The 23321-nt window shown below is 37.1% G+C and overlaps 1 protein-coding gene across 4 annotated transcripts in view; it reads right to left on the bottom strand.

Moving 5' to 3' along the window:
* Positions 1-701: 701 nt before the first annotated feature.
* Positions 702-23321, bottom strand: part of RBMS1 (RNA binding motif single stranded interacting protein 1) — a 148369-nt gene continuing 125749 nt past the window's right edge. For 3 of the 4 annotated variants that reach the window (XM_075028586.1, XM_075028588.1, XM_075028589.1), the window contains exons 6-14: positions 21234-21313; positions 12413-12528; positions 11483-11532; positions 11294-11387; positions 8120-8170; positions 5854-5964; positions 5097-5177; positions 3768-3852; positions 702-880 (exon numbers count right to left, since the gene is read on the bottom strand). In XM_075028586.1, coding sequence (XP_074884687.1) covers positions 3775-3852; positions 5097-5177; positions 5854-5964; positions 8120-8170; positions 11294-11387; positions 11483-11532; positions 12413-12528; positions 21234-21313 — 661 coding nt within the window. In that variant the 3' untranslated portion in view covers positions 702-880; positions 3768-3774. The remainder of the gene's footprint in view (positions 881-3767; positions 3853-5096; positions 5178-5853; positions 5965-8119; positions 8171-11293; positions 11388-11482; positions 11533-12412; positions 12529-21233; positions 21314-23321) is intronic. The other variant, XM_075028587.1, reaches the window with a different exon arrangement.

Below are 23321 nucleotides of genomic sequence, written 5' to 3'. Positions count from 1 at the left end.
CTACCAGAGGGAACTATTGGCATATGGCCTTACAAACAATTTATCCTATTAAAATTTCCCCAGTCAGAAAATGTGTTTCACACAAAACATTTTTTCCCCTCTTGCATTTCACTACCTTACATATTATGTGAAAAATCATTAAAAACACTTACTACACATTAAAAAAGCCAAATTTTCAGCAATTTTTATTGACTACCTTTAAAAGCCCTATGCTGCTGTTTTACAAGGCATAATAGACCAGCTCATTTGGTCAAAGCATTCTACACCATTAGTTTGGACTACTTACTGAAACAGCTACAGCATTGAAAGATTTAAGGCAAATTGGAATTTATAGAAAAGGATAAGACACTTCACACTACATTAAAAGAAAAACAGAAAGCTAAAAGACCAGACACTATAACTGCAACACTGCACTAAAGCAACACTCACACACTGCAAGCACAGAACATCATCTTAGATGTTTTACTATTTTAAACTTCAGAAAACCCATTTAATACAATTTAAAAAAAAAAAAAAAGAAACAAACAAAATAAAAATAAACCAAAACACAAATTCTGTCATGCACGTGGATAAGTCTTCGTGGTCATCTGTGCATACCCAGAAATTTGAATATTTTTTTTGCGTCATAACACTTGATAAAAATTTTTTTTTTTTACTAAAATAAACCTGTTCATGGGAACAGCTACTAGATGAATTTAAGGTTTTTCTTATGCACCTTATAGAACTTATAGCAAAAATAGTTTTAGTTGATTTCATTATAAATAACATTTTCAAGAACCTGTGCAAAACTGTCAATAATTCCTAAAGCACAATTGATCAGTAAAATCCATGATTGTTTCAGCCTTTGCACCCTTCTCCAGGCCAGGTCAACACTGGACATCTGTAACACAGAAAGGTCAGAGCTAGAGTGGAGTTAAAATTGCACACTTTTTTTTCCCTAATGCAGCTCTCCATAAAACTAAATAATTTCCTATTTCAGACAGCTGTGAGAAGACTAAGTGAATCCGAGTACAAATTTGAGAAGTAACAGAGGTGGCACTCAGGTGCTTGGCCCTTCCCAAGACGAAGCTCCCCACCAGCATACAGCCTGTATTGTATTTTCCCCGTCTATCTCGAATACCCGTTCAGCACGCAGAGTTCTCACTGGGTGAACCGTGAGACTGCGTTCAAAGCTATTCCCTTCTTTGTTGTTTAGCTATTCTTGTTCCATTTTAATTGACCAAAAGTGGCTGAGTGTGTGAGCTGGCTCCTGTGGCATGTCCCAAGGCTTTTGATCTCTGGAAAAGGAACACAACTTTCTTTTGGTGCAGCCTCAGGAAGCTATGTACAACAGCTAATGCAGAGACAGCTACTGTGCCTCCACGATGGCTAATACTTAACAGCAATTCAGGGCTCATTAAATTTGAAGGAAGACTTCTCAATTTACTGTATTGGCTTATATTGCCATATGCGTTAAAAAAACCACCCAGCTAATGAAAAAAGCTTTAGACAATTTTTTGAATTTCTCAAGGCAAGACAAAGTCTGGCATTTTAAGGCTTGTACGTTTATAGGTGCATATGTAATTATAAGGGGGGCGAGGGCTTAAGTTCCTCTGACTATCTTCACATAGTAGCAACTTTTCGAAAAGAAGCTACATAGTTATTAAATGTAGCAGCCATAGGAAAGATGCTGTGTATTTCTGACTGACTGCATCCACTTGTGCAAATGTGCTAGTTGTCATTTACCTCTTATTTATGGCAATATGTATATTGACTTTTAATAGGACATTCCCAAAAGTGCTGCATATGCATCTAGAAAGAAGTTGCAGTTTGACAATAGTAACGAAGCCACAACAATTAAGAGACTGCAATTAAGAGACTTGCCCTGTATTTAGGGCAAGAAATAACTGTCAGTTCCCTCCCCTTCACCTGTCTGAAAAATGACAAGTACCAACATGTTCCAGGGACAGAAATACCAAATGCCATACTCTGAGGCTGAATCAGCCGAGTAATATTAACCTCCCCACGTGCCCACTGCCATAACCACCGCTGACGTAGATTTCCCTGGCTCCTACTGCATATAAATACAGGTAACGGTACTTCTCTGAAGACTAAAATTGGAGGACTGGCTTACAGCGAACACACAGAGTCGCTCACAGAGCTTGGTATTCTACCCAGAGTCTTCATTACAAAACGTGTCTCAGATGGCAACACATCTCATCCTTTCAGGAAACTAAACGCTGCTCCTCCTGCCTGGCCCCAGTCTATGGGACAGATACTGACAGGCTGGGAGAGAGACGCAGGACGGGGACATGAAATGCAGGATTACGCTTCGCTGTCTACCACAGACCTCTATTGGTAAGGAGGTTTTACACGCCCACAGGCAAGACTTAAGGCAAAAAAAATAATTCCTTGAAAAGCAGTTAACACCAGCCAACAGCCTTGGCATGGGAAACGTGCAGGAGCCACGATTTTGACATGAGGAGATGGATAACGAGAAGAGCCTGTGGCTTTGCTTTCTCCCTGCCCTGGAAGCAAATCAAGGATGTGGGCTTTCTCTAGATGCCAGCATTTGGCCAGACTACAATAATAAACACAGGTCATATGTTGCACTAGGCGGACTGTGCCATCTGTTGAATGTGCGAAGTTTCCCTATTGGTTTGTTTCTATCTTTACATTCTTGAACATATAAGAAATTGTTATGCCAGTAATGGGGATGAGAGCAGTGTTGTCAAATAGCACAGCTGACCTGCAAAATCAAAGGTAATGCTGAAATCTGTGTACTGTTAGATCTACACATTTTAGGGAGAATATCCCACAATTAGAAATTCTTTGCACATAACTGATTATGATTTTTGAGTATCTAAAAAATGTGGTGAGGGCTGTAGAAGAACCCTTCTAAGACAGCCTCTAGCACATTATTGCAGCTGAATGGAATTTTTCAGTATGAGGTCTTACAAAATTTTATTTAAAAAATCATGTAGTCAAGTTTCCTGGCTTACAAAGCACTTAGATAAAGATGAGTTAAGGAAGAATTAAATTCCAGAATTTTAAAACATGGAACATGAGTAAGGGAATGGTTAGTGCAAACAATATTTTCAGGACGGCAATCTACAGAAAGCAAAAATTTTGCATGGAAAGAGTTCAGGTAAAGCTAATTATTGGTTAGTAAAGAAAGGCCATGCAAGCAAAACCAGAGCAAATCTGGAGGAGGAAACTAAAACTCTGGAATTAGAGCCAAACAAGGACGTGGATTAAAAATTAATTGACAAAATTCTGGACCAAACTGCTTTTTCCTAGAATAAAGGATGAGCAGGGAAGTCTTCAGGAGACAAGGTCAGCAAGCATTTCCACCAGACCACTCCCCTACCTGTGGTCTGTAAGTCAGTCGCAAAGCTGCTTCCAAATCTTACATGTACCACAGAACTGTATACATACAGTTCCCTTTAGCATTGTGATTCTCGTATTTTTGCACTAATTCATTGTTATTCTTGTATACAGCATGCTGCCAAGATGAACAAATTAAAATCCAACATAATCCAGTCATGCTATAGAGAAATTATTAAAACACTATTACTCATAATTCATTAACTCACTTCTGGAACCTGTACTTCCTTTCCTGGCTTCTAACTCTAGCCAAGTTCAAATTAACTTCACTGCCTGTCCCCAGATATTATCAGTGTTATTTAGACGACATAAAAGAAAAAACTTCAATACAGAACACCGTAAAATTATGAAATAAAATATCTTTGAATTCACATCTTTCATGTGACAAGATGAGCCCCTACCTCACAGTTACTTATTTTGCTGATATGTATATGGAGAATGGTCACTGGACGTCTCTACTGTAACCTGTTGTTGACCACTGGCTTCCTGCAAGTGAAAAGGAAGACAAGACATGAGGCACAAAATCAGGCAGCATTATCTGCAATCTCTATTTCCATGTAACTCATGCAATTAACAGTCTTCAAATCTTAAGTCTTTCTAACATTTCTCAAGTGGGGTATTCCAAATTTGAGGTGTTAACTGTACATTGATTTACATTGCAGAGAAATAAAATGATCATGCAAACCTTGTATTTCCTCAGCTGCTTTGAAGATAATTACAAAAACCCACAAAACTTTGACATTATAGAAATAAATACACAGAAGGAGCAAATAACTGCTGGTATATTGTCTATCTGCAAATGCAAAAGAACATTGTGCTCCTCTCCTTTTGAGGGGCAGCGAGAAGAATGAGATCTACTTACCACATGTACAAACACTATCGCTTTGAGTACCGTGTGTGATTGGCACTAGGCCACACAAAGAATTGTAGCTGGGACTTTGCACACAGACCGCCCAGAAGCCACAGAACTAATTCAGCTGATAGTGCTCTGGCAGACAGCGTGATCAGCTAACTACCAAAAGTCCTATTCCGACCCACATGGGCAGATGCATAAACTGAACCAAACAAGTTGTGGAGTTTTGGGACAAACAGACTTTGAAATGAAATGTTTTTTCTTACAGGCTCTGGCAGAGACTGTCTAGCACTCATCCTGAATACAAGAGCTGCAGCACACCTTGTCTAGCTCCTCTGTTAAAGAAGTACTGGTCTATGAAAGGGTGTAAGGTAAGTCAAAAGAGTAGACAAACTATTGGCTACCATTTAGTTATGCTCTTCAAGTGGACTTGCAGAGGGGTTTATTAGGCAAATATGCACAGTATCCTGAGATGCCAGGGTAAAAACAGGATTCTTTGCAAAAAGTTAGAATCATGGTCTGTTGGCAGAGAAGTTTGCTCACAGGAAAACTAAATGAAAGATCAAAACTACAATATACCCCCTAGCTTGTTCCTATTGGAAGTTAGGTTTCACAAAACACAAAGTTCATCTGAGCTATGCTCATAGAGAAGACTGCTCCAAGTACTGTACTGCTACAAGTAGAGGTCATTCTTTGTTAACAATACTCGTTATACTGGTTGAAAATAATGACACTTTATAGTTTTAATATACATTGTATTCACAGTACATTCACAGTTACAACGATAGGCTTTAAACAGTAGTTTTCCTAGAGAAAAAAAATAATCTAATATCATATTCATGTCTCTTATCTCTGGTCTTTTATAAAATATACTGACCTCAACAGGAACCGCTGCTGTCTGGACATGTGTATATTGGGGTATGTAGGCTCCTTGCATAGCTGTTGTGGCTGGCATGTACTGGAAAGACAGAGTCCATTAAGTCGAGTTAAAGTGCAATGTAAATTTAAGAGTATCCAAAATGCCTATCATTATATTGTTCAATAGATATTGACTGTTTCCCTAAAGCAATACAGATGAGAGAAAGACTTTTGTATCTGAAATTAATAGGCTTTTCAGAAAAGTGAGATACCTTCTTTGAGAAAAATCAAATTTAGACTTCAAAGACTAGGTAAAGGACTTTACCTTCTCTATTAATCGCAATCATCATCTTTTCTTTTTTAATTCTATTTGCTCAGAAAAGAAGGGTCTTTCAGTTTAGAAGCTAGCCTGCATCTCTTCTTCTGGTTTAGTTTCTGTTCCACACTTTGTATTACTTTCTGCAACTCTGATCGCCTGAAGAGTAAAAACAACCATTTTCTCTTTTTCAATACAACTCTGGAGTTACCTCCTAGGCTCCTTTCATTTGCTTTGATCTATTTTTATTTACTCATTTCCAATTTCTGATCAGCTAATAAACTGAATAAAAACTGCTTAATATGATCTAAAAATGGAGACAATTCTTAATATTTTATTGGATGAAAGACTACTTAAAGGAGTACTTTTTTTCTACATGCAAGCTGCACATGCATACTGTGATCTACATGTAGTATTTTCTGGTTGTGTGAGTTCTATTTTGTATTAAATTGCTACATACTGTTCCAGTACTGCCTAATGAAAGATGACTCATCTGCTGTGTCAGAGGGCTTATCATCGACGCAGGCTGTAGTGACATGGTGTGGTCCATGGAGGGAGTCAGTACAGCACCCTGTTAAAACAGAAAGAAAGAAATGGTTGTGGCAACACTCAGATTTTAATTACATTTTTGATTTGAGAGTCTAAGTATGGGCTGTCTTTCCGAGGGGATATACCACAAGAACTCTCCTTAATCCCAGGCACTGACCCAGGACGCAGGTCTGGGACATTCTGAATATTCTACTCAAGCAGATGCGTTTTGCACAGTTTGGTAACGGGGTAGGAACTGCATTGACTTCCTATGGAACACGCAACTGATGTACAATGCACTTGAGACACCTGCTGAAAACACTTTGTAAAATATGAGTTCCACCAGATGCTAACTTTAAAGCAAAATCTGCACGTTACCAGGTATAGATTCACTTAGCTTAAGCTTTGGAATTTCAGGCTTTAGGAAGAAACTTTTATCTCATCTTTAGGAATGGAGGTTTTGGAGGAACATTTGTGTTAAGAGAATTCTATGGGTCACATGCAATGTTCACACACAAGACAGCTGCCCTACTTAATGGCTGGTTTCATTAGCACACAGGTTTTAGAAGAGTGGGTTAGCAATGCTGATTCTTTGTCTAAATACTAGCTACTGTGATGACCTTTCTATCACTCCTGTACCATTTTGTTAACTTCATAAAAAGTATATGTTGAATTTTTAAACACTTGAGATTGCTAAATACAGAGGGCACACTCATAAGGTTTTCAGAGTAATCTGAAATGGAGGGTTATCAACAAGTTTCATTTTACCAATCATTTTCTACAAAAACACATTTCCAAATACTTTGTATGATTTATGCTTGCAGAAGTGTTGATTAAAATTGATGGAGGCTCAAAACTAACAGAAATAATTGCAGGTACTGAAAGCCAGTATTCTGAATCAATAACTAATCCTTAAAAGAGAAAAAAGAAAAGAAAAAAGAAATTCAGAGTATAGTTGGAAAAACAATCATGTGATCAGTGTAGATGAAATGAGTCACAGGCACATCAAACACTAAAAGAATTTCCTGTCTGTAGACTGCAGGGTTCTCTGCAAAGCAAATGAGCAAGACAGCACCAGTCTTTGCACAGGCCAAAACTGAACTTAAGTCAGGAATCTAGATCTTTATTTTCAACTGTGAAATCTCATCTTGTATACCTGTGAAAACAATACACCTTATAGCATTATAACATATCAACTTGTGTCTTTCACAGCACGATTTGCAAGGTGTTTTTTATGAAAATCTGTGTTGACAGAGAGAAAAGTTTAAAAAAGTTGTGTGCGTGTGTGTTTAACAGCAAAACCCACAAATATAACAACAATTAAGTGTGTGAGAGGGTGTTCTGGTATAGTATCACCTTCTCTGCATGCACAAGAAGAAAATGTTCTGCCAAGAAGATTTACATTCTATAATCTGCATGGAGAGGTTAATTGAAGTCAAGACAATATCCTTTCTATATCTGGAAACAGACTTGTTTGTTAACTACAGGAGTGCGTATATTAAAGTGCCTGTTATTATTTGTAATGCTTATCTCAAGAAACCTAGTAAGTCTCAGATATAATGGTACTTAATTGGCAAATGACATAGATAAGAAGCAAAATATCATGGGAGAGTATAGATTAGAATGCCTGACAGTCCAGTACAGATGCCACTGCCAAAAGTGCAGGGAGACTAGCACTAGTCATGAGCAGTGAAGCCAGAACAAGCTATGCAGGTTTCCTAAAGTGAGTGCCCATAATGTCATTTATATCACTACATTCATCTGTCTTTCACAAATTATCCAGTCTGAACTAAGTTAGACCCATTCTAAAACCTTGGGTCTTCAATTCCAGCTCCTGATAGCTAAACAGTATGTAAAACATTGGTATTTGCAAAGTTCTTCTCATTTAAATTTAAAAAAAAAAAAAAGAAAAAAGAAAAAAAAGAAAAAGTTTCCACAGGATGCTGACTTGGTAACTCTAATTGTCCTCATCACCTTGATACCCTGAAGGCAGCTTTGTTTCTTTCCCTAATAAAATGAGGCCCCAATTCAGGTTACTATCTTTGTTGCTCTTTTCATTTTGATCCATGATTTAACCATGATGTAATTGTCAAACTCTGGAAGTAATTGGGCAGGAATTGACCTATTTCCTGTTGTTTAAAGTATGTAAAGTGTTTATACAATCAGTAACACAACAACAGAGAAGCATAAAAACTTACTGGGTGCTGCATTATATATGGTTGAGGCTGCATCCAAGAAGGACTTTGAACCTGGAACAAAATCAGTATTTTATTTTTTGTTTTAGTCATTCTTTTCCTGAATAATCCAACTGAGATACAGTAATAATTTAATAAATAATGTTAAGAAGCCCGCTCCCCTTATTCATTCACTTTTTAGTGGAATTAGTCACTCTGTGGAGCAACTTACCACATATACCTTTCAGAACAGTAGACTATAATTTTAGTGCAGGTTTCAAACTTTATCAAGTATACTGAAAGGGTTCAAATAGGTGCATGAGAGATTTCTGCTGTGCTGAAAAAGGAGGCACCTTCTGCCTTGATCAGAATAAAATAAATTATTGGATTTTCACAAGGGAAAAAGAAACCAGGAATTCTGCTGGAATCTTATTCCAGGAACAAGGAGAAGATTTAGAAGAATTGTCCTCCAAGACATTGCGGTATGTTATTCCCAAAGCACAGGAAGAGAAGGTTCTGATGAGCATTCCTGCTCTTGCAACTAGCATGTTTTCTCTCCAAAAACACTGGCTACCCAAATACTTAAATTGAGGTAGGATGCCTAATTTTGCATGACAAGGTAAACTGAAAGGATTAAAAGGTAAACTAACAGATTACATGGTTATCTTAGTTAAAAAGAGCTGGTTGCAACTGGTCTTTGCAAAGTGTGCTGCAAGAAATATTAAAGGTAAGAATGAAAATGTTTCCTCCCCACCTCCTGTAGGTATGTAGGATAAGGCAGGATTCTGACCTGCACTGCACATGCAGAACTGACTCAACCACTGCTGCTGGACATTTAAAGCCCCTTACACGACTCTACCATCACTCCCAGAGTCCTGTGAACAGGACAGACAGATGACAGTCTTGAAACAATCCAGGTGAGGTTATTTTCTGCAAGATGGAAATATTTCTTCCCTCCTTTTGGTACTGACTTTCAAATTAGAGTTGTTTTTTTCTTTTTCAATCACAAAAAGAGCTAACAGAGTTAAAAAATGGAAAACACTTGAACCCTCCCTTTCCTCAGGGAAAAGCTTAATGGCAAAAATACTGGTACAGCCTGACTAAAGTTTTGGCTAATCTACTCATACTATGACAGTAACTGGCTTAGTACCATCATATGGGTATACAGGAGTTGCAGAAACAAAGTACAGCCAAAACTTTATTAAATTTGTTTACCTTTAATAAGAATAAATCTAGGAACAAGTTATACCATGCCTCAAAGAAAAAAAAAAATAAATCACGCTCTTGAGATACGTCTGGTTGTGTAGATGACAGAATGCTACAGGTTTCAGTGAGAAGGGATCAGTAATGAAGATATGACTAATACTCAAGTTGTGAAACTCTTCTGGCCAAGAACCTCCTTCCTCCTCGATACAGAATATTTGAATTTAATTTTCAATTCCTATTACTGTGGCACTTTAAGCATAATGATGTTAACTCTACCCACAATAATTTAAGCTCCATGCCATGTATATTGGAATACTGGCAACAACATTTCTGGAAACATACAGTATTGTGGTCTGCCTATCTCAATAAGCCCAGAAAAGTGACACTATATTCTCAAGGAGTAACCTTTACTTGGATTCTGAATATCTGAGAGTCTTATATTGATATTGATTATTGATTTTAATAAAGAACAGCAGCTAATTCTACTGAATGTTTTCCTGGGTAAGAACTTGCTATAATTTTTAGAGGTATTGCTGTATAAAGCAGAACGATTCAATATACTGAAAAATACAGTACTAGTGCTGTCTGCCAAGAGCAAACATTTTGTTGCATAAGTCACCTCAGAAATTAATATAAAATTAATCCAGCTGCCCTTTACCCCAGAGTACTCTGTTTTAACTCCTACATAATGCTTTGCTTGCACAAGAAGGCATTAGACCTCCAAACTAATATTGGACAATTCTTCCTCATTCTTCTCTCCTGCAATGAGAGGGTATGTGGAAATTTCTGCAAGGGAATACTGACCAAATAGCCCACAGTGCCTCTGTTTGCCTTCTATATGCCTTCTACATAGCCTTCTATATTCATTTTCACCCATAGTAAGCTAGAAAACTCAGCACGTCTCTCTCACTAAAAAGCAAACAGCCTCTTTTCCTTCCCCTGACACAGAGGTAAGAATTTTCCAAATTTAATTAGTTTTGGTTATTTATTACCTGAATCACTAATGTTTATTTCATCTATGTGTTAAACAGTAAAATGCCAAAATAGCTGGTCATTTAGCTTACACTGGGGTAATTGGAGTGTCTCAAGTAGTAATTACAGAGCATACACCTGAGACTGCCATACTAGTTACATTAAATGCAAGTTGTTTGTAAACTGAAATGTATGATGCCCTAAAATTGGGCAATTCCGAAGAGATATCATCAAAGTACAAAAACTGTTCCCTGTAATTTCTCAGCATGTTGAACTGTTTGTCAATATCCCTTGGTGGGGACACAAGATGACACCTATCAAAATTCCTTTTCAGGAAGCTTTGGGCTGGGCTCTAAGAACAAAAAATGTACATGATTCATGTTTTAATTTATTGTTCAAACTAAAGTAAGTTTTGGTTTAGAAACACAGTTCTAGACTATTAAATGCTTTACTCCTAATATAAAACCACTGAATTTGAATGCTAACATAATTTGAACTCTGAACTCTTTTAAATTTCCTTCTCTAATGTCAAGCAAGTTTCTGAACCCTTCTTAGTGCAACTTTGTAACACATTATTGTTGGGCTTCCCCCCCAAAAAAACAACCTGGAAGAAAGTTAAAAAAGCATGGAGAAATATCTTTGAAATAGAATTTAACTAAATCAAGAAGGTTTTAAATAAAGAATAATTATTTTAAAGATATATTATTGACATTAAAAGAACTTGACCAAGAGAAAACGAAAAATCACACTTGAAATGCAGAAGTGGCTACAAATACCTTAGCCATCAGCACACATTAGAGAGTGTTTTACAAGACACCATGTATCTCATTAAATTGCTGTGCTTCCTGAAACAAACACACTCTTAGTTTTTAAGGCCATCATTTTCATGCTGTACAGCATGAAGATGCCACTTCATTAAAATGAAGCATTATTGGAGAATTCATAAAACCACATGTAGCAATTGATAAATAAACATAAGCTCTGATGAACCATTTCAGCTACTAAGTTCCAAATACAAACCTGGTATGTGGAAACCGGAGAAGCAATATATGGCGTAATAGATGTCTGAGTGATCATTCTGTTTGCTGTAATACTGTAGGGTGATGGATAAAATCTAGAAAATGCAGAAATATTTATTAAATGGCAGTTCTGTGCACCTTCCATAATGCAAACTTTCGTCTTTTCTTAGCGTGCCATTATTTAACATACCCATTTTGTAAAGCAGCTGTGGTTGGATCATACGTGAGTGTCATTCCAGCCTTTTAAAAAAAAAAAAAAAAAAAGTGGAAAGAAAGAGTTGACGAAATTCATTTTGACTGTAAATTATTTCTCTTACTCTTTCTTTAGTTGTATTATTCTTAACTGAAAATTTGTATTGAAATAGTTTATTGCTTTAAGTTAGGGAAAGGTTAATTGACAGACGTAATTACATAGTGAAGAGAATCAGTGATATTTGCTATGAATACAAGTTTCCAAGGTCCCAGCCTGAGGAACAAAATGCAATCAATGAAATACCTGGCTAAGAGAATTTGTGTGTGTTTGAGAGGCAGGGCTTGAAGATGATTAAGTTAGGGTGTTGCCTACGTATATTAACTATACGAACGAATGGGGAGTGCTGTTTTTCAGAAGACACATTTGAATTTTCTTGTCTCATATAAATGAGGCGTCTAGGCTTGCTAACCACAGTAAGCCTATGAAACTATTATCTTGAACATTAAAGATTAAAACAGCTGTGACAAAAAAAATTAATGCTGCACTGCATTGGTATACTGTTTTAATCCTATGAAAGTGATCTGCATTTCAGTGCTGCATAAACCAAAGGACTATTTACTACATGTAAATAAAGTTATGTTTCAGGTAGTTTTATAATATGAGAAATCTCTCAAGCATATTCCTGACTAAGTTGAAGGAGATTTTGTTGTTCACTTTAATGAGGCAGGATTTAGCGTTTCGCATTTTGCCTTTTTTCCTGTTAAGAAAGATACGGTTAAGTATTTTATAGAATTGCAAACTGTCAGCTAAGAGTTGCTTGCACATTTATAACATGCCAAAGAGCCAAGCCAAGAAGTCTCAATGCCTATCATTTTCATAAGTATTCATTATTGTACACCCACACTAAAGCTTGAAGGGAGGACTTACAAGTCTCACCTCGCCTTCTCTGTGCCATGCTCTTCCATTCTGTATATATTTATTCTGATTCTGTCTCTTTTTCTGCCCTCCATCGGCAAACTTGCACAATAAAGGTTCTGCAGGAACTGAGAAGAAAAAAGAAATATTAGTTGAAGTAGCGTTCATACACAGGTGGCCAGCACTCCAAATGAAGTATGGTTTTTAAGTTATATTCCCAATATGACAGTTAAATAACACGGACTCATACTACAGCATCAGCAACTGTTCTGCATAGCGCAAAGATAGCTGCCACACACAAACAGAACATCTGGAATGATTTATATTTTTGATTTTAAACTACTGCTCCTAAAACCTGTTGGAAAGAAACATGGTCTGTATATCCTGAGTATATGTCTGTTAGTCTGGGGATGAATGAGAACTGCCATCTGAATTCTGAGCTTTGCCTCCTCGGAGGTACATCTAAGGAAGGTGGAGAATAAATCTGGCCAAAGGCCTTTAATATATTCCCCTCAGCCTTTGGAGGTTTCAGTAATGTCCCAAAACTTAAACTGTTCTGCTGATCCAGAATAGCAGAAGAGCTGGCACAGTACCTCCACTTACTCTAACCGGCAGGGTGGAGTGGGTACCTTTATCTCCTGCCACCTTGCACCGAAAAAATGCCATTCCCTTTTTCTCTCTGCTCTATAAAGAACACACAATGCAACCAGAAATTCTTCAAGATTTTTCTTTTATCTTGTTTTTTTGCATACGGTCAAGAAATGGTATTGCTATACTTTTTTAAAAAAATTTCTTTTGCATAACATTATCCTGACCATGACTTCAGTTTTTAATATCAAAATTAAAGCAACGATAAAGAAAAGTTTGCTTAGTATTCTTTCCCTGCTACTATCTTAAACTGCAACAGTTTCCACGTACCTATGGCTGAAGCACAGCTCTGCTACATCACACCACACCCTCCCTAATCACAGGGTGGAAGCTCTGTTCTGACTTGGATGTAACGCTTCCCTGCCAATAATTCCTGACACATGAGCTGTCTAAGCTTTACCATGACACTCCTCCAGTCATTCTCTGTTTGGAAACACCTTCAAGAGACATGGCTGGATCTGAAAACATGCAACTTTCCAAATGCAGAGTAAACACATGGGGTGGGAGGGCCACCCGCAAAAAAACAACCCCAAGAAAAATTTTAGCATATCCGTATCATGCCACAAAAATCTATTAGTATAACCATGGCCAGTGCTGATGAGCTCTTCGCTCTGTCTGCATTTGCAGAAGATGATTGGTATTGGAAACCTCAGAGACTTACAACCTGGCAAAGAGCTTGACTTGTAAAACTTTGGCACAAAACTGGTACTAATGGCCAAGTCATCCCTGGCTTTGGATGGCATACCTAAAACACTAGCTCTGTTTCTACTGGGAAAATAGCCACTTCCTGCATGATACATCTTTTGACAGCCTTCTCTATAAAAGATGGACGGACTGGGAGACAGAACTGCTATGTGGTTCCCTGTTTCATCTCCGACACTGACCGCACACCCATCAGACTTGTACCTCTCCTACCCGTGCACTGTTATTCAGCAGTCAAATAACTTCAGTATCAGAGAGTCAGACTTTAGTAGTAAACATGACAACTGACTTAATTTAAAAATGTATTATCTTACAGAGAATGGTAATTAAAATCATATAATCATAAAATAAGCCAGGGAAAGGTTAGGCTAATGACACTGGAAGAAGTATTGGAGACCCATGGACAGTGGAGTCAATGCACACAGAAATAACAGAAACCCTAAAGTAGGAGACAAGCTGGAGAACATTCTCTTCAAAATCTTGAATTTCTGAGGGGATTTTTTGGCATTCCCAGAACTGAGTTTTGCTTTGGGATCTTCTATCATGAGAAGCAACTTCTGTCTCGGCATATTTGGGCCAAAAAGGTACTATATCAATACCCTGTCGGATAATTTGATGTTACTTTATAAAAGCTAGATCCCAATAACCTTGGTCATATCACTCAACATTTTAATCCACATACAGTTCTGTTGAAATAAGAGGAATTAATCTCAGAAGATTAGTCAACATGGGTAAAATTGTCAGGTTCTGGTATGAAATTATTTTGACTCTGATTTTACACAGTGAAGAAAAAAAAAACAAAAAACATCAGAAAGGGAGAGTTGAGATCCAAATACTGAAGTTAACTGCCTTAAATGAAAAAAACCTCTTCCCTAAATTGAGTACCTCTGGCTACTCATAAATTATTTCAAACCATCTAGTATTGTGGGAAACATGTATGACTTCCAAAATACACACTATAAATTTTTGGATGAAGTCAAAAGAAACTGGCATGAGAATGGCTTACAAAGACATCAGAAAATACCTAAAGGTTTCTAGCCCCATCATTCTGTGTTATAGAACTTGCAGGTAGTAAATACTTTATTTAAAGCTGCATTATGCTTTCATTAAAAAAACCCATAGTGAAATGTACAAACTTCTCTGAAAGTGTTATTTGTGCTTACATTTCCCATCATTGTCTCAAGATAAAGATCACTTTTTTAAAAAAAGTGAGAGTAAACCTGTCCACCTGTTTGAATAAAATGTTCATAAAAATCTATTTTAAGAATAAATATTTTTTTATTGTTTGTAGATAACTGAAAGCAGCTAAATTTTAAATGATGAAACCTCTTCTGTGGTGCATTGGAAACACTCTCCTGACAAATGTAAAGAGGAAGAAAAAATGGAACAAGAATTATCCACAAGTATTGGATTTTGCATATGTAATATCTAAAACCAGCAGCAATGAAGAAAAAACTTAAAAAGGCATTACTTTGTGATTTGCCAGAAGTTGGTGCTTCATCTTACTGAACACAGATCTAGTCATGGGAATCCTTGTTTTTCTGACCTTCCAGCTTCTCTTGCTCCTCACTGTGTCCATAAATGAAGCCAAATGCTGTGAAAGCTCTAACTCACGTTAAAAAAAAAACATGAAGCAGACTGGCTATTTAATATGGCCAACTGCTCTGAGAAGACCCCATAGCATTTGCCTTCCCTGATGCCAGTTCAAGATCTGAATGCTGATAGTGGGGACTGCTGCAATTGAAAGCCTAACTGCAATTTTTGGCTGCTCTTCCATACATGTGACCTGAGTACTACTGTGTTCATTGCTTCAAGAACACAATGACTGATGGTCATCAGAAGGAGGGTCATGAGAAAGAGATAAACCTTCACGGGAGCCAAGTATGATCTATTGATTCCCCTCCCAGCAAAGAATGCATATAGCCCTTGCTCTCTTCAAAATTAAATCTGAAATTTATTTCTTCAGCTTACCTTTCCCCACATTTTTCACAAATAGGTAAGAGATTCTCTCTCTTGTATGTATAAACATGTATACAATAGATAGATAGATATAAACAAGAAATCCAACAAGGCCTACAGACCAGTCAAGCAATGTTTTTTGTGGTCCAGGAAGGAAGGGAGAGTCATTTTTATTGTTAATTGTTGGGAAGTGTGCAGACGTGGTGATGAAGGGGATCATTAATCACTCAGTGCCTTGTCTGTATGTGCAAGTCAGAGAAGCACAGGATAAATATTCGGAGTTGCATTCACAGCTAAGAGATAGCTGATGTAAAAGGCTACAACTTACAGTGGACTTACACTTCTGCAGCTAAGACACCATGTTTACAATGCCCACTCTACTGACACTTAATGAAAACCAACAGACACTCTCGATGGTTTGTAGATGTTTGTTGAGCTGCTGCTATGGAGGCATTCTGTAACCGCAAGCTTTCCCGTGCTTTAACAGCAGGTCAGTGCTTTAAAACCTGGCTGTGGAAAGTGCTGACCATCTCCTGCCCTGAATCACCCTCCTCTAGGGCTAATGTTTTTACAGATGAAAGATGTGAATGCAATATTAGTCCAGAGAGTAAATGCTTCCTTGTCATACACACATTGTGCACAAATGTACATTAGAATTTAGTTTTCATTTTTTCAGTGTCTACCCAAATACATACCAGGTGATACCATAAATGCAAAACCAGAATGGATGCTCTTATGTTGGACTTTGTGTTTACATCCTTGACTTTACATGGCTAATTTTATCAACTTTTCAATAAACTCTGCTTTCAGATATTAAAAAAATCCAACAAAATAGTTTTAAAATACTATTCTTCTAATCAGTTTTCAATTAAACTGCATCTTTTAGTGACTTTCATTGCTTATTTTCTAGTGACAAAGCATTTGGGACTAATGAATTCTGACATTAAAACATCACCTTAATGACAGAGCAAGTCTATACAGCTAGAAACTTTAGCCAAAAGCTGTGGGAATGAAAAAAAAACAAAGAAGCTGTGCAACCCAACTTCGTTTAAAGAGAAACAAAATATATACTCTTCACCATCCTGTCTTCACTTAAACACAGTGCTCAGGGTTATATTTCTTTAATAATTTATACAAGGTTTAATAATTTGTCACTGGAGAATATTTTGAGTGATTTTAAGTAGCATTTTTCTTTTCTATTCCAATGTTGCTTCTTAAAACTAAGTAGCAATTACAAACTATGAGAATTAGAGCAGTAAAAGCTTCTAATCTTTGATCTAAATGGGTAAAATCTTGGTTCCTCTTCCTTCAGTATGACAATCAGGAGTAACACCAGCACTGTGACCTTTCAATACCCTTCAGCAGCGGTTTTCAGACTGTTGTTCATGGGTGATTTCTAAAGGATCTGTGAAAGATAACTAAGAAATGTGAGTTTATGGTCAAGTGGCTTAAATTCACTATATAGAGATCTGCAGTGCTGGATACTTTGTAAAAATAAGCAAATAGAAAAAGCTCAAAAATGACTGCCACAAGACAACTACTTCAAGTCTCCATTTTCACTCCTCTCCTGCACTAGAAAGATGTCCAAGATCACAGTCATTCCAAACAGTAGTGTCTACCATACCTGGGGGACCTCTTCCCAGTCCACAGTGAAAAGCACAAGCTGGAGCAGGGCTCTCACACCTGACTTCAATTTCCTCCCTAAACCAGAATCTGAGTGACCGGTATCTTTACCATAAGTGGGAAGAGGAGGGTGGGTCATGGATAATCTATGATTTTTGGGTCACCACCTTAACCCACCATTCCTGACGCAAAAATGATATGGGCTGCTCAGCAAAAATGCTCTCTACCTTACATCCATTAAAACAAAATCACCCATTATTTTTCAGTAAAAGAAGCATTAAATAATCCATAAAGCCTATACAACATGCATAAAACTTCTGTAGCTTTTTAACTTCTATATTTTTCATTTTAAATGTAAGAGACAAATACACTCAGACTTACGCATACCTTATGTATTCTACAGCACGACTGCTTTATGTAATTATTTATATAATTATTCTCACATATCATCATGCAGCTACATGCTGCTGTGATCGGAAGGAGATGCCTTTTCATGATTTTGCCGAGCAGATCATTGCTACAACCGTTATGGGTCCAACACAAGACAAAAAGACAGCAAACATTAAGTATCATCTTCAGGGGAGGGAGGCTAAGTATGCTGCTCTGTCCTCGCTACTCATCTTGTGTGTCCTGGCTCCTTATACTAGTCTAGTGTCCGTTTCCTCCAATTCACATCATGAGGTTACATTTCACATGAGAATAAAAAAAAGCTTTAAGTATCACATTATTAACTGAAAAGAATAACTCTTTAAGGAGAAAAGTAGAACTAAATGCAAAAGTTATTTCAAGATTATAACAATCGTGTAACAAATACACAGTTGAGAAGAGAATGGAATACAAAAATCAAAGTCCTAAGAAAAATGGGCAGAAAATCATAGTCCATAAACCAGAACAAACTATTACAATAACTTACATAACAAAAGTCCAAACCCCAGCTAGAACAAATGGTGAAACTAATACATCACTCCTAGGAGTTTTAGGATTAGACCAACTTGCAGTGCATTTGAAATTGTTCTCTGAGCTAATCTTCTTTCTTACTGAAGACAAACAAGGACACACTAAATATTGAATAGATTTCATTAATCTAATATGGAGCAGAGAAATAAAGCCTGAATAGCTTGTTACATCTGGGTTCAGCTTGCTCAGTATCATCAATGCCCAGTCACTCACTCAATTCTAGAGTTGACGCTTCTGTGACTGCCCTGTGCTACCCTTGGCCCTCTCAGATTCTTAGAGGTTTTTCTGTTCTGTCTTCTCAGGCTCCTGAGGAGGTTTCACCTGTGCTTCCCATGTGTTTAACTCATTCTTCCATTTAAACTCAAACTTAGTTAAAATAACAAAGCTGCATTATGAAAGCATGTTTTTGTTGAACAGATGTTCTTCCTCCCACACCTATTTCATTACAGGCCCGTCCCTCCTACCCTCCTCATCCTGATAACAGTGTTTTTATAGCCAGCTCCCTTTGAGCTGTTTTAGCCAAGTTTCTAGGACACAATGTTTGAATTTAAACATAGTTCCAGTTCTACAATTTTATTTTGCATGTATTTGAACTTGCTCCTCTATAACCCCAAAGGATGCTAATCTATTTCAAAATGTTTTGTTTGTCCAAGACCTTTCCCACTACATCCACTTTTCTCTGTGCAGGTAGTCCAAGACCACAGTTGCCCTCTGCCCCGCTTTTTGGCAGAATGCAGCATATTATTATGCATAAGCTCCATCCTCTAATACGATTGCATTATTGGACATGTGCTTGCTATGTGGTGAGGAACTCCAGGAAGAATTTAAACTCCATGAAAACCTTTCCAAGGAGCAATACAGCTTCACAGCGCCAGCATGGAAAAGTAGGGTCTTTAATAAACAAGGTTCTTGCAACTCCCTTATGCACCTAATTATTTGTTGCATTTTTCAGCGTCATGGAGAATGTGACTCATCTCGCTTAACTCTAAATGTCTGAAAGTCAGTTATCTATTTCTGAGCGACTCATCTAGACACTCTTTGTAACCGCAGGGACAGCTGACAGCAAAGATACATCAGTCTCTGGAGGTGTGTGCTGCTTTACCTGTTCTAGACAGAGAGCCTAGATGCCTACTTTGCCAACTAAACATTATAAGTTAAAGGCCATGAGGTGGGTTACATCTTGAGACCCCTCTTTAGTTTCCACTTTCTGACAATCACCAGTTTTGTGAAAATTTCTTGTTCTTAGTTAATCACACTTTTCTGGTAAATGTTTTCCTCCACACTGCAGAAACCGTTCTTACAATTCCATGCAGCAACTTTTTATTTCTACCTGGTTGAACCTGATCATAAAGGTGCAACTCCAACTTCAGCAACAGCCCACCAGAGACAGAGCATGATTAGCAGCAACATGCTTGACAGCTCCTTCACTGAGAACAGGATAATGAAAGTGAAAATAAAAATGAGCAAACTAAAAAGCACTAATAAGAGATTCTGTTACAGATTTTTACTGGCTCTAATTGAAGAGAAGCCCCTATATGTCAATTTGAACTCTTGATTTCTCCATACTTTTTACCCTTAATTATGTCTGAGCCATAGCAGCACTATAAAACTGATCATGAAGGGTGGATCAGAACACAGTCAGCATTCAGAGAAAATCATTCCGTGATCTTCTTGCCCCTAAAGGGATTTTCCATCTCATAAAATACAGATTGCTAAATATATGAAATAGAGAAATAAATGTTACAACCCCTACGTATAACAAAGTTTTAACTAAATAATCTCAGCAATCAATCCCAACACAAAGGGTCTGCAAAAGCCAAGCCAGGGAAGTCAAAACCCTGCATCAGTGTTGGTGAAGGGAGTGGTTTCCTGTGCTCTGAAGCAGCTTTCCATTTTTACTGCAGCACAGACTGCCTCAAACTGGAGTAATCTTTCAGGGATAAGGCATGTATGTAGTTTTACTAAACAAGCCATATTCTCGTCTGCCTGCTGATGGCTGCTTTACTCCTCCTCGGTGTCATGGTCTGGCTGCAGAGAACATTTCACCAGTAGGATAAAGGTGGCTTCAGCAACCGCATCAACAATGTAATTTGTAAAATTCCCACTTGGGATTCTCAATAAAACGGTTACCAAAGGCTGCCTGGAATGTCAGGCATGTATTCTTTCCTCCTTTGTTGTCCTATTTTCTTTCTATTTTACTCTCCTGCTCTGAATTTCCTTTCCTCATTTTTAAGTGTTTATGGAATATACATTTTGTCTCTTAGAAACAGTGCTGACAAAGCAGGCAAACTGATGAGGAACTTGGTGTGACAACAAAATTGCACTACATAGCTTCTCTGCATTTTGCCTTGCACGCTATTTCTAGAAGCAGCATTCTTCGTTGACCTCCTTCCATCTTCCTGAAGAACCTCAAAGCCTACGTTGACTTGAGAGTCATGGCTCCCCAGTGAAAGAAAGTGCCTGGCATTAAGGCACTGCTGCAAAATCTGTTTTTTTTCTAATCAAATCTTTTTTTGAAAATTACTTCAAAAAAAATTATCAACAGATGGCAAAAATAGTCCATTTTTTGCCTCTCTCAAAAAAAACCCTGTCCATGGACAATCAGCCAAATTCTCTCCTGATACACATACAACACATACTTGTCTCCTAACTTCAACTGGGATTATATGGGATGTAAATTTGTGCATAGCTGGCTTAAGGCATTTTAGCTGCTTGTCTATCTGCTAGGATAGAACACTACTAGATTCCTAGAAAAGGTTTACAGTAGAAAAGTCCTATACTGTGTTCCAAGTGAGCAAGTATTACAGTCATCCAACAAGACACAGTTTCATTTTAATAAGCCTGCCTCTGAATGAGAAGCCAGATACAATGATCAGTGTAACAGGCCTCCTCCATGTAAGCAGTAACCCATTCATACATCTTGTTAGAAATATATGCAACATACCAGAAACTCCTGCTGGTGTCTTTATGAATTTTCCATTAAAATGAGCAATCACTGCTTCACATTTTTCTGTTGACTCCATCCTAAGAAAATAAAGAACAATTTACATAAGTTAAACACTCATCCAGATTCCCATGTTTTGAGCTTTTTAAAAATATATTTCTTGCTTTTTCTTGCTTCACTTTTGTGGCTTGCTTTCCCATGTATGAGCAATAGAGAAGATGTTTTCTAAGAACACACAATTTCAGAAAAGTAAAACTAAACTCAGTTAACATTTTATGCACTCTGAGGACAAAGTCAGTGCCAAACTGCAAATACAATACCCTTATTTACTCAGAAATTAGGCAGAACATAACTTGGACAGCTTTAGTACAAAGTACCTATGCTGTCTTGAAGGAAGCAGAAAGACTGATCCACAATCATTCATAACTGAATCCTTAGCGCCCATGATGCATACAACAAATGTTAATGCCACTTTTGATAGAGAATTCTGAAGTGTCTGTACAGTTTAAGAGTAATAAACTCAAATATAAACATGCCTGACTGCATGACCCAAACTGCCTTTGCAGCTTTTAGCTTATAGGTGTCATCCCAACTAAATGATGTACCTGTGTCTTTAATTGTCTCCAAATTACGTTCAAAACAGGAACCAATAACTGAATAGCTGTGATGGCTACTGAGAATTTATCCAGCATCCTGAACAGGTTTGTGCACTTACATTGTCAAAACTAGACTTAATAGACTGGGTAGACTACTGGCAAGCTACTGCTAGTCTGGGAATGGCTCGGCAGGTTGCAGCTACATCCTTACGTTGCTGTGTAGATGTGTCGGTCCTAACTGCCAGCTTGGACTAAGTTGCAACAAGACATGCAAGTATAACAAAATTTATTTTAAAAAGAAGAATATATTTTGCAGCTGTCTGCAAGATGACGTTTGGATAACATTGAACACAGATTTTCTTTTTATTTGTGTATTAAGTTCTGTAATTCAGGTCCACAAATTAGGCCAATGACCTCAGCAGCAACGAAGCAGTACTAAGAATTACTAAGTCTTGGCACCTTTTTAATTCTGATAGCCTTTCTGCATAGGCTGACAAAACAGTCGTAGACAACAACCGAAACCATCAAAATGCCAGACTGAACAAGAAAGTTTCCTCATGGTTTCAAAAATACCTTCTAGAGAATTTTCAGAAGTTTTGGATTGTTGGATCTGCATCAAAGAAATCTAATTTTTTTTTCTTGTATGAAACAAACAATATAATTCAGTTTCAGACTCAAGTCTGGACTTGATAAAATATATTACCCCTTATTAACCTAATAAAATGCTCCCAAAGGCAAGAAATTAAAATCTTTATTTAATGTCTACATGTTTCTTGGACAATTTTAACTTTAACTTCCTATATCTACCTTGCAGAAGGGGAGAAATTCTGATGAGATATGACAGCAATGTGTATTCTATAAATTATGTATAATACATGTATATGTATAAATAAATATGTATATAAAAATAACTTCATGTTTATGTATATATATAAAACATACAATGTATAATACAGAACCTATTGAGAAAATACTTTAAAACTAATCTTTTTTAATGTCTTCAATACAAACAGGGTTTTGGATACACACAAGTCTTTTGGACTTTTACATACAATTCTAAAACTCTTCCGGCTATATTAGAATAAAAGCATTCCTAAAAAAACCACTGATTCAAGGTAGAGTTGGTAAGCAAGTTTAGGGAGAAAACACTGAATAAATTCATAATGCCTACTGAATTTTAGCTTGGGTGTTACTGAATTCTGCCCTTCATAGTACCAAAAAGTGAAAGCTGCATTTAAGAAAGTATCACTATCTTTCAAAGTTAGTAAATATAGCTTTTGTATATATATTGCTTTGTACATCATCCGAAAACACATACACACATTCTGTGTATACTTGTATGGAGTTCACACTCAAATATTTATGCATATGCTAATATGAAAAAAATCCAAGTGTATGATAAAAATGCCCAATTAAATTTACACCAAAAATATTACAAATAGTTATTGATTTATTTGAAGGGGACAGGCAGAAATTTTGGTAGAAACCAAAC

Source organism: Buteo buteo, chromosome 5, assembly GCF_964188355.1.
Source record: "Buteo buteo chromosome 5, bButBut1.hap1.1, whole genome shotgun sequence".
Classification (NCBI taxonomy): Eukaryota; Metazoa; Chordata; class Aves; order Accipitriformes; family Accipitridae; genus Buteo; species Buteo buteo.
Note: the sequence above shows the minus strand (reverse complement) of the source record. Positions and strands in the feature narration are given on the sequence as shown.